The 12,491-nt window shown below is 42.0% G+C and overlaps 1 protein-coding gene across 6 annotated transcripts in view; it reads left to right on the plus strand.

The window, feature by feature from the left end:
- RGS9 (regulator of G protein signaling 9) overlaps window positions 1-12,491 on the plus strand; it is a 53,261-nt gene that overhangs the window by 14,191 nt on the left and 26,579 nt on the right. For 4 of the 6 annotated variants that reach the window (XM_042449709.1, XM_042449710.1, XM_042449713.1 and 1 more), the window contains 4 exons: window positions 6,339-6,368; window positions 6,969-7,030; window positions 9,288-9,401; window positions 11,655-11,770. In XM_042449709.1, coding sequence (XP_042305643.1) covers window positions 6,339-6,368; window positions 6,969-7,030; window positions 9,288-9,401; window positions 11,655-11,770 — 322 coding nt within the window. Of the gene's footprint in view, window positions 1-4,606; window positions 6,214-6,338; window positions 6,369-6,968; window positions 7,031-9,287; window positions 9,402-11,654; window positions 11,771-12,491 lie in introns of those variants that run through there. The other 2 variants (XM_042449711.1, XM_042449712.1) reach the window with 2 other exon arrangements.

A 12,491-nucleotide genomic window follows, 5' to 3' on the forward strand; every position in this document is an offset into this window, starting at 1 on the left:
TTTCAATCCTAAAAAAACCTTTTCATTTGGGTAAGGGCTCTCCCAGCCATTTCAGCTGTCAGAGGCAGGTAATTGCTGTGGTTTGGTTGCCATAGAGATGGCAGAGGAGAACTAAATACTAAGGTTTAGGATTTACCTTTTCCCTGTAAGAGGCAGTGGTTGACATGCCTTTTTCTGAAGGAGAACAAGAGTCTGTCAGGCATGGTGGAGAGATTACTGAGCTAAGCTACATTGCTCTCATATTACAGTCCTCCACAGATGAAAATCCTAGGCTTTGGATGCTATAGAAAACTGTTACCACATTCTTTATTCACATATACCCAAGCTCTAACACTGCAAAATGTGCTACGTGAACTCCTTTCCCCTTTCTTTTGCCTAATAAGGCTTTGCTCAGGAGGTGAGCACTGGTTTCCCTCAAATCTCAGAGGGGAAAATCAATCTAATTGTGAGAGGCTATAGATGGAAATACAACAGTGCAATGGAGAGCATCTCTTTACAAAATGAAAAATTAATTTATTATGAGAGGAAAGCTGTGGGTACAAGAGGTTCCCATCAGTTGCTGGAAAGCATGGTGGACTGAGCACAAAACTATTCTTTTCTCTTCCTTCTGAGCTGCAGTAAAGTGGATGATGGGATTATTAACTGGGAAAGAGGAGTTGCCTGAGAGGGAAGCTGCTGTGGAACAAATACCATAGACAGCAATTGGAAGTAAAAGGCCAGAACTTTACCATAACAAAACAGAACAGCAACTAGAATGTAGGGTTGGCTCCAATGCATGAGGTCTGGATCTGTCATCCATCAGCCCAGTACTGAATGGATGAACCAAAGTGCTTGGTCTTGGCCAAGCTTCGGGATGGCAAGGGATTATTGGTTAGTGCCCACGCTCCAACGATCGATCATGCGATTGATCGCATCTCCGCATCTCTATCCCTTGTCAATGGGGGATGCTGTATTGATGTTGCCCCCGCAGTGGCAACACCGCATTGCCTGCAGCACCCCCGTGTCCTAAATGGACTCCCAATCCAGCGCTACGCAGCCCTGGAAACCACGCCCACCAGATCCAAGACCTATGCAACCTCCGCTCAAAGTTGTGACAGCAACCCAGAACCCACAGAGGGAGGGGGGGGGGGTGAGCCGAGCTCCAAATGGCGCCGACCCAGGTCACGCAACTAATGGGAGGCTGGGAAAGAGTCAAGGACCCGCCTCCCGGCCAATCCCAGGCAGCACCTAGGAATGACGCCACCCAATCAGGGGTACTTCCGCCTGTGGGGCCCACTGGGACCTGTAGTTCCAGCAGGCGCGGGCGGAACTCCCTCCTCCCGTCCCGAAGAAGAGCCAATCATGGCTCAAGCGGCCCCACGCTGGGGCTTATGGGGCCGCTCGAGCCGGAAGAGGCTGGCGGCTTGCCGTGGGGCTCCCCCGCGTGGCAACTGGGCCATCCCACCAAGGCAGGTGGCCCCATTTTTCCCCCAGCAATGGCAAACGGTGGGAAATGCAGCTTCTCTGTAATTAACAGACTAGTAAGGTGAAAGACTTTGCAGCCTATAGTGAGGAATGATCCTTTGTTGGGATGGTCATCTAGATCAGGCACCAACAATTTTATTGTACAAATAGGTAATCATGTGGAAGAGTCTGCTGCACCTATCTGTTGCTAAAGGAGGTTTGGGTGGGTGCGATGTGTTGCTACTTTTTGGCTCCATTTTCTTTAACCTGTTAGTGAAAAGACGAACTCATCACAACTGATATCAGTATTGAAAAGTGAATAGGAAATTTAAAAGTCATGGAAGAATTCTCCCCCTGTGCCCAAAATGTACAAAAAATGGTGGGACTTGATAGACCACTCAGTCAGACTTTTACATGCATGCTGACTTGAGCAGGGGCAGACAACTGGTGGCTCTTCAGGTATAACTTGAGACCACAGTTTCTATTAGCCCCACGTAACACAACCAAAGATGAGGGAAGATGGAAGTTGTTGTGCACCAATGTAGGATGAGAGGCTTTATTTGGAGAGAGGAGGAGACTGTGTCACTTTGCATCTCTCTCTAAAGAATCCATTTTTGGATGCTTGATAGATGGTTCAGATCTAAAATGTGAGGGTGCTGTCTGGGATGTTTTTGTGGTTGTATGTATTTTATATTGTTCTTTTTGGTGTTTATGGTTACATTTTCTTGTGCTGTTCTGTATTTTGTTCTTATTGTAAACAGATCCCCAGATAGGGGAACAGCATGCTAAAAACTTAGAAAACAGGGAACAAAGCAACCTGTAAGCAGTGTGATATGGTTTTCTAGTCCATAACCTTCAGGCCCTATTGTTAATTCAGAGTACTTGTAAGCTCTGTGTACAATGTCAAATGAGTAAATTCTGTTGAATTCATGAGTTATTGTACCAATGGAAGAAATAGATGCAAACAGCTTGTGAAATTCCTAAATCAGTTCATTACCCTGTGAACTGTGCTGCTGTTTTTTGTCAATTCTTGAATCTCTGGAGTTTATCACACGGGAGGAATTTAATTTTGAATGAAAAGAATGTGGGGCCATAACGCATTCACGTGAATTCACTAGTTCAGTGAATTTATGTGAATTCAAATTGCATTCAAACTGACTTCCCATTGCCCAAAAATAACTTGCCATTGCCTGAAATTGTGTGTGGTAGTCTATCACACAATAACGTTAAACCCCATGATTGCATTCAGACTGACTTCCCATTGCCTGAAATTGTGTGTGGTAGTCTATCATGCAATAACGTTAAACCCCATGATTGAATTCGGATTGCAATTGGATTATACTTCCAATTTCCCTTGTCTGATAAATTCCTCTGACTAATGGAACATGAATGTGACAGCCCTAACCCAATAACGTATTCTATTTAGGCAAGAGATTATGTATGGAGAACGTGTGATTGCCTGAACTGATAGAAAAGGTGAAAGCAAAAATCTCGGGAATAGATAGATGAAACTATTCCATTTAAAATATCCATTACATTAAGAACTTTGTTGCTCCCTGAAATAGTTAATTAACCATTTTCCCCATCTTTTCTTTTCTCTTTCTCTCTAGTCTATTTTTCTCCGATGTGTCTATGGCCTTCCTGTCTGTGAAGTCCTTGACTGATTGTACTGTAGAAGATTAAAGCACTGTAACCTCCATATGAGTCACATTCTGCTATCTCACCGGTGTTCTCCTTGTAGAACTGTACTGTATATTTAAGAAATGCCACCCTGGAAAAATGGACATTAATGGGAACAGTGGGTCTAATTTAACTCAGTAGGCTTGGGGGCACACACACACACACACTGGTAATTGTTTGCCTTATGTGGATTAGCTGCATAAAGTTATATGCTAAAATTTAGCTGATTGTTGGGAATTGTAGGATTTTATTATGGCTACAGGCTTTCTAATGGGATAAAACAATAAAGAAGCTTCCATTTTAGAATCAGTGGCTTGCTGAAGAGAAGTCAAATGCGCACACAGAGAAGCTCAAACAACAGGAAACAAGGGAGGGTCTCAAATTGAAACTGCTCTTGTTAATATTTTCCTATATACTTTTATCTTGTACTGTTTTGTCTTATATTGGTATTTATATATATTGTATTCCCAGCATAGTGGCTTCAGCATTGGACTATAATTCTGGAGACCAGGGTTCAATTCCCTGTTTGGCCATGAAACCCACTAAATGACCCTGGGCAAATCCCATGCTCTCAGCCTCAGAGAAAGGCAATGGCAGACCTCCTCTGAACAAATCTTTCCAAGAGACTCTCATGTTGGCAACCTCTTAAGGTTGCCATAAGTCAGAACTGACTTGAAGGCACACAACACACATTCCCTGTAGGCTTCTTTTGCTCTGTGTCCTTTATGTTTCTCACAATATTATTTACTGTTATTCAACACTTTTTTGACTGACATGTCACTGCTGTTAGCATGTTGTCAGGATCAGTGGACTCAGTTCCCAATAACCAAGACAACGTCTTAATGTGATTAAAACAAAATATTTTATTCCAGAAATTGAGACAGAAGTTCCTCTGTCCAGGGTTTGTGTCGGAACTGAAAAGTTTCCCCCCTGGATCATACTTAAGAATTCTCATCATCTAGCCCCCCTCCCCGGCTATGATCCCAAGCCTTTGATCCGGATCAAAGTAACATTTCATATTTCCTCTTTCCTTTCCTGCATTATCATTGAATTGCTCTTAAGGAAGGAGAACACCCCTAGTTTACAGCCCTCATCTGCTTGCAAGAACAACAGGGTCATAAAACCACAAATCTCTCTTGCCTCTGGCCATTTCCCCCCTTCCATTGTTTCACAAGCTTGGCTTCCCACAGGATTTCTATTCACCTCTCAATAAACCAGCATTTATCCTATATCACCATGTCATCTTACCACCATATCATCATTACATCATGATAGAACCATGCATTTAGATCTGACACATGTAAAGTCACAAGACAAACTTATAGTGTACCTCTGAATAAGCCTTCATATTTAGCTGTAATACTGTAACTATTCTTTAAAAAATGTTTACAGTTGTTTTAACAGCTAGTTGCCTTAGATTATACTTTAAAAATACTTGAATAAAACATATGTTAAAACAGTACTCTATTATATTATCCAGAGTAATAACAAACTAAAAACCTAATATAAGATCAAGAACCTAATAGAATGAAAAGTAAGGAACATTCTATTTCCACAGTGTCTAACTCAAGACAGTTAAGACTGTACTTCTTGGAGATGGGGGTTAATTACCCTTACTTCTGAAAGGGGTAAAACAGAAAATTACATATAGGCACTCTAATTGTCTTAGGTGATATACCTATTAGTTTAGTTTGTTAGGATGGTTCACCCTTGTGTGTGACAAATGGCATGTTGAAGCATAGGGCTGGGGGACCTGTAGCCTTCCAGTTGGTGTTGAATGCAGATTTCATTGTCCCTCATCCTGGACTTGCCTGCTGAGACTGATGGGAGTTGAAATCCAAGAACTACTGCAGGGCTGCAGTTCCCCACCCTTGCTAAAGCATTTGATAAACAGTGGTCCTTTGTGTTGGATGTAGGGAGGGAGTAACATTTGCACGATTTTCACAAATGTTCTATACAAACCAAAATAATTTAAGGGAAAAGGGAGTAATGCTTAACTGTTCCCCATGTGTGAAAAAGCATACATGTCCATTTGGAACTTCATAGAATGCACAGCAATTTGGAGAACAGGAACCCTGTTGGTGATATGTGCTTACATAATCTGAAGTTATGTGAGTATAAATTAATCATGCAAGGAAGTATTTAGTACTTCCTTATATAGTACTTTCCCCTATGTGCAAAGCGGTGCTACAGTGCCTAGCTCATGCCCCCCTGAGATCCTGGAGGGCAACATCTGCTTTTTACTCCCAGCTGCAAAATGGCAGCTAGACACTGCACCAACCATCTCATGCCCTCCTCCAGTCACTAAGTGACTGGGGGAGCCCCATGTAAGTGCTGAGATGTTGCCTTTGCATGCACTGTAGAAGAGAAGTCCCATGTTCTTACACTTACAGGCTCATACTTGATTGTAGCCTTTGGATGGAGAATATTTGAGTGAGAAAAGGGTTCTTTAGCCCTTCCCTTTGCCACTGTCCTGTTCAAAACGAGCCTCCTATATATGGGATGCAAGCCCTTTTACATACATTTTCATGTAACAGTTAATGATCCCATCACACATGGCAAGCAGGCATTTGTGTGAGTCACAGAAACCAAAGAGCCCCCCCCCCCCCCAAAAAAAAAAGGTTAGGGCTTTTCCTGAGAGCCTAGGTTTGGCGTGCCTTTCCCCTGTTTCCATCTGCTTATTCCAAACAAAGTCATGGCATGATACTTCAAAGGAAGCTGCTGGAACAAACAGCCCACAGTTAATTTCTAGCTTTCAGTTGTTTGCTAGCTGGTGGATGACACATAACATCATCTGAGCTATTTAAATCACAGCATAAGCACAGCAGATATTGTTTCGGAGGCTTTTAATTGCAATGTTTATGTTTTGCAATGTGTCGGTTCCTGTTGCCTTTAAGTAAGACTGAATGATCTAATCACTGTCTCCTAAATGAATTTCTATTAGCTCCATTAGAATAACCCTGTAATTAAATGCACACACATATGCAGGCTGAGAAGGAGCAGGCAGTACTATCTGCTAAATAAGTCTTAACAAAATCATATGGTGGGTGGAAACATTTGCATCAGTGAATTCCTTGCTAGATGATCTTGGTAAATGTTAGTCTGAATTTAGTTTTAATTGTTAAAGGGCTGAAATATTTTGTTCAAATACAGTTTTGAACATACACAGAAAGATTTTCATTTTTATCTTGTTATTGTGTTCCCTTGTTTTACAGAAAAAAACGATGGATGTTTATAGGAGAGAGGTAATTTCTTTTTATTCTATGCAATAAGTATTAATCATTGATAGTTTTTTGCATTAATAAAGATAAAAAGTATAATTCCTAGATGTGAGATATAAAAGTCTTATTGTAATAATCCAGGGGCTGCCCTAATGCACTTGGGCACCCCACACGTTTGCTTTGTTGAAGACTAGTCTAGGATGATGTTCTCTTGAAATTTATGACTGAAACCTGGACCATCTAAATTTCATTATCAGGCACAGCCTCAGCTTTATACCCAGGGAGAGTGTATCTTATGAGTGTATATTAATGATTTTATAGTGTTGTTTTTTAACTGTGGTTTTGTGCTTTTTTAACTGTGTTTTAATATGTATATTAATATGGAGGTGTGCAGTGAACCCACAGTATATATGTGCTTTGTTTATGTCTCACAGTTCCTATGTAAGAAACTACTCAAGTGCTTATATTTCTGGAATTTGGCTTCTGGGCATTCTCATAAGCATCTCCTTATGGATGGAGTTACACCATGTGTTTGGAAAAATAATACTAGCTTTTCAGTGGGTGTGGATTTTACTCAGGTTTCTGCTGCCCTACTAACAAAATGTGAACTGTGTCCTTTTGTAGATCATGTACTACCAGCAGGCCATTATGAAGACTAGAGTAAAATCCTCTGTCTCTCTGGGAGCGTAAGTTCTGACATCCTTGGTGCCCTTGAGTATATAAGCCAAAAATCCAGTGCTTTCAATAGTTGCTGTTGCTACTGCTTTGCCCCCAACCCCATTATTTTTAGAAATAGGAATGTTATGGGTGATCCCTGTCCTGAGCTTGCACCCACTGAACTGGAAGCCTTGTTTTCTCATTTCAGATGGAATGACATAGATTATTATTATTCCTTAAGGAGTGAGCATCTTTTTCAGGTGGTGACAAAAACTTTCAGGATCAGTAGAGCTGACTATGAGTAGAACCAGGGTTCAAATCGACAATACTGGACAAACACACCTATCTTTCCATGCGTGCACACACACACACATTTCCTTTCTATATCCATGCACCTTCACAGGCATAGGCACATATCCTTGTCCCTCTGTGCACACACACATACCAGATACCTCCCCTAACTAAACAATGACAGACATCCTTTCCCCCACTGAGGCATACAGACCTGCACTCACATAGATGCATGTTCTCCCCAATTTCTCTTTTTCTTTCTGTCACAGACACACGTGCTTCCCTTTTCTCTACCCTGGATGATGCCCATGAAGATTACACACTTTGGGATCTTCTTCTCTAGTTGCCCTGCTGGGATCCTCCCTAGTGGCTATGACAAATTGGACAAGAAAATGCTACAGATGCCAGTGTCTCAGTGGTTGCTCCTCTGAACCTGATTGCTGCATCATTGTATGTTCTAGCAGCAGGGCTCTGAGAGGTAACTGCTGAGGGTATGGCAGCTAGAGCATCATCCTCTCCAGCTTCCCATAAGAACCAGGCAGAATCCTTGATGACTCTTGTGAAACTGGCAGTGATATTGATATGGCCAGATCACTTGCTGTACCATAAAAGAACACACACACACTCAGGCTGTATGCAGCCCACAGGCTGCCTGTCTGTCTTCTATATGAAGGAAAAACAAGTGTCACATTTACATATGGGAATTGTGTCTCATGATCATCTCACAGGGAGGGGCATTGTCTAGTGTTCGGAGACATCCTTTGCATGCAGGAAGTCCCAGTTTCAATTAGAGCTGGGTGTGATTTCAGCATAGCTTTATTTTCTTATTTTCTTATTTCTGATGGTTTGCTAAAAAAATGAAATAAACAACCTGTGCAGACTGACCGAACAGTGGGCAAAGTGATCAGTGGAGGGTTCCTTCCCTGACTTAGAAGACAAAGTGGCTGAAGGCTGAAGGTGAAAAAAAGAGCTCGTCATAGTTGTTTGTATTACTACTGTTGCAAGGTGCTCAGTTCTGCAGCCACTGTTTTCTGTACCAGAATGCCATGGGAACAATCATATAAACTCTATGACACTGGAACCCAAAAATCAGTGTGATTTAAGCATGCCCAGTCAAGTCCTTTGTAATAGTTTCTTACAGTCTGAAACAGTAGTTGGTGTTATGTGATGCTGATTCTCTACCCCCCACATTTCACACATACAACCCCCCCTCCTCTTTCTTCACAGAATATTTTTCACTTAAAAATTGAAAAAATAGCTGAAGGATGAATAAACAAATAAGATTCTCTTGCCACACTTTTATAAAGGTAGCATCATTTTGAAACATGAGGAAAAGGCAAGAGTGAGGACTCATTCCATGTTCAAATCGTTGGTGTGCATTTGAGCCCCAAATCTTGGCTGCCTTGAAACTAAGTGACACCCCTGAGTTCTCCTGATATTATGTTTGTCTTTAAGCAACACACATGTCTGCTTGCATCAGGTGCTTATGATTTCCATACTTGGCTTTTTGTTATTGTTAACTGCCCTCAGGTTGCCCCTGTGGATGAGACACCTCCAAGATTTCCTTTCCTCTATTGCTCTACTCAGTCCCTGCAAACCCATGCCTCTGATTCCCCTGATTGAGTCCATCCGTCTTACTTGCAGTCTTTCCCTCCTCCTTCTCCCCTCTACCTTTCCTAGCATTATTGTTTTTTCTAGTGTTCCATGTCTTCATACCACACTTGTACACAGATGTTAAGTTCCAACATAGTAACGTCTGAAGCAAGCTTTCTCAGGGGGTTGGTTTTACTGTTACAGAATTCATGAAATGGTGGGTACAAAATCACCAGAAGGGTAGGTGTGAGATTCAGTGTTATAATTTGTTCCATAATAGTGCTGAAATATTCTTCATGTTGTGAACACACCCATGACCTATGTTCATAATTTCCTTGCTACTACTTCAGTTATTTTATTGTTTGTGAATGATATTACTGTTTTCATTTTCAATATTTTCAGAATGGTGAAGTACTGTGACCAGTTCTGCTCCAATGACCCCATAATTTCGGGATGCCTCCCCAGTAACCCCTGGGAATCAGATGATGTTGATTTTTGGGAGCTCAATGCAAAGCTGTATGTATTGCATTTGCCATCAGTTTGTGAATTATATTTACCCTCAAGTGATTTTCCCCCCAAAAATCTGGAGCTGTTTATGAATAACTCGCTCCTTCTTGCTCTTCTGTTTTACTTGATATAATTAGTGGTAGGGTGCCTCTCGTGATTTTTTCTGATTTTTCCTATTGTCCTCCTGGTCTCTTGGTCTTATTTTCTTATTCTTCAAACAAGATGTCAGAACTGAAAGAGCAGCTGGTAAAGCACCAGTATTCTTTCTTGATCCTTCTGAGATTATAAAGGGCTGGTGGTGGATGGTTGTGGACAAAAACAAATATTTCTTGCCCAGAGAGACCTGAGGGGGGGGGAGAAACAGCTTTAAAGGCAAATTGCACAACAAGGTTCTGGGGGTGCTACTTGCCATTTTAATTCCATTTTTTTGTGGAATGGGAAGCCCAAATTGCTGAAAGCCACCCTTTATGCACTCCTGTTTTAAAGGGAGAAGCATTGTTTAAAAGGACAGAAACCTTGCAATCATATTGATGAGATCTTCTCTTGTTTACTAGCTACACTCAGATGTAATATGATTTTCTTTGTAAAATAAAGAACAGACATTTATAATATGATAGAGCAAGAGCTCAGGACATTAATTTTGCAAAGTGATTAGTTGCAATTCCAGTTTTCAAAACAAAAATGTATGTTGCTTGTTGCATTAATTATTTTTTGAGAGGGCAGTAGTGTTGGCATTTACCTCCTCAACTATTACGTAAAGTAGTCAGCGACTGTTCCTTCCAATTCTTTAAAATAAGTACCGTTCAGTGCTCATAAAAGCATAGGACCCCGCATGCTTCTTCTTCTCTAATTTCCATTCACATTTCCTTCCTCAAATGGAGAACAGAGCAATGAAATATGATGATACAGCAATGCACTGCTCTCAGGCCATTCCAGGAAGTGTGGCCACTGGCCATTCACATTTCCTGGGATGGTCTGAGAATGATGCAACATCATATTTTGCCATGTTGCTGTTTATTTGAGAAAATAAGTGTGAGTGGTGATTGGAAAAGTAATAGCATAGTGGTGCTGTGCTTAAGTAGTGTGGGATCCTTGTTTTGATGTGACAATTAGAGAACATCCCCCCCTCTGCATCTCCAAGCCACCTTGTTACAGCGCTATATAAATAAATAAAGGCTAATAATAATCATAATAATAATAATTTTAAATCCTCCCTATTGGAAGTCATTATATTATTTTGCAAAGACAGCACTGTTTGTCCTTGTTTACCTCCCTAATAATGTATTACATGTAACAGTATTACAGGAGAGTCTCGATTATCTGACATAAATGCCAACTGATAGTTGGATAACTGAAAATGTCGGATAATCCAGAGGGTCATTGCCCCCAATGACAGCATGCACGCACCCGCACTGCCATTGGGGACAAAAGTCCCTCGCCTTCCCTCCCCTCCTCCTCCCTCCCTCCCTCCCTGCTTACCTTAGTCCTGTGGCTGTGAAGGACAGGCCTGGGCCGAGGACGCAGCCTCTGCAAAGAGGCCTGGGTGCTTGGCCCTGGCCTATCCTCTGTGGGTGCAGGGGACAGGCCTGGGCTGAGCACCCAGGCCTCCTTTTGGAGGCTGCGTGCTTGGCCCAGTCCCCTCCTCCGCGGCTGCAGAGGACAGGCCTGGGCTGAGCACCCAGGCCTACAACGAAGCCGCGGAGGATAGGCCTGGGCTGAGCGCCCCCCCAGATCTCTCCTTTGTGGCTTTGAACCTCCTTCCCTGACCTCTCCTCCAGGGAGGGAATGAGGGATGGAGGGAGGGAGGGAGGGAGGGAAGGAAGGAAGGAAGGGAGAAGGAGGAAGGGAGGGGATTATCCGACGTCCCATGCACACTGATGAAGAAGCATGGGACATCAGATAATCCAGAAGGTTGAATAACTGAAGGTTGGTTAATCAAGACTCTACTGTACTTCTAATGCACTATTTTCAAGTTCTATAAAGAGCACTGTGGCCAGTACCAGTTCAAATGAAGCAAATGTGTTATGAATCAAAGCAGAATCTTTCATTACAGTAATCCTATCATATGCAACTAAAATTAATTATTTTAGTGGCCTTACCTTAGGAGTTTACTGTAGTGTATCAAAAAATGTGGAAAAATCTCTTTGCAGCTCAGTTGGGATATGTGTTATAGGCTTAAAACGTGAGAATAGATTACCGGTAATAGTTTCAGTTTCACAGAAACTGATTTCAAACCACTTATTTGTAATTAAACTTTTTCAGGGTGGAAATCCCCACCAAAGCACGAGTGGAGAGATGGGCCTTGAATTTTAGTGAGCTGATGCGGGATCCCAAAGGCCGCCAGAACTTCCAGCTGTTCCTGAAGAAAGAGTTTAGTGGTGGGTGTGAAACTGTGCCTACTTTTCTTTCTTTTGGTTTTACTTTTACGGTGCTGGAGGACATAGATATCATAGTCAGCTAGCCGAGATGAATTTCATTTGCAGAACACCATTTTCTCCTTTTGCAGTAGTTGAGGTGATCTGAAGTAAAAGTGCATCCACAAAAAAGGGAATAGTTCTGTCAATTATAGCTTTTACGGATAGCCTCGGTATGGAAGAAGTCACCCGTTAACTTAGAATATAATCCTTTTGTGTCATATCAAAAGGGCTTAAAAATGCAAAGCTCCTACACTTACAGTATTTAAAGAAAAAGGACATGAAATAAGGGGACTAGATTAAAGGGCTCCCATATTTTAATATTTTGTGTAGAAGGGTGAATTCTAGATAAGGCAGCTTATCATAGTTTAGGGTTACCATATGTCATCCTTTTTTAGGACATGTTCTTTTTGTCAGAGCTAAAATTCCTGCCTTGGTGGGTTTTTAAAATGTCTGGATTTCCTTACGAAGTCAGGAATGGGGGTGAAGTGGGTAATCAGATAGTAAATCTCTGAGGAGGAGGAAGAGAAACATTTCAGGTAGTGAGGTGAAGGAAAGCAGCCCCCAAAGCAGCCAGCCTCAGTCCTGTGAAGGTTACTCAGTGGCCCAACAATTTCCAGCTGGGTCAGCAAGGCTACCGCTGCCTTTGTCACTGGAGCTGTCATCCTCCTCTGACCCACGCAGA

This window comes from Sceloporus undulatus, chromosome 2 (genome assembly GCF_019175285.1).
Source record: "Sceloporus undulatus isolate JIND9_A2432 ecotype Alabama chromosome 2, SceUnd_v1.1, whole genome shotgun sequence".
NCBI classification, from domain to species: Eukaryota; Metazoa; Chordata; class Lepidosauria; order Squamata; family Phrynosomatidae; genus Sceloporus; species Sceloporus undulatus.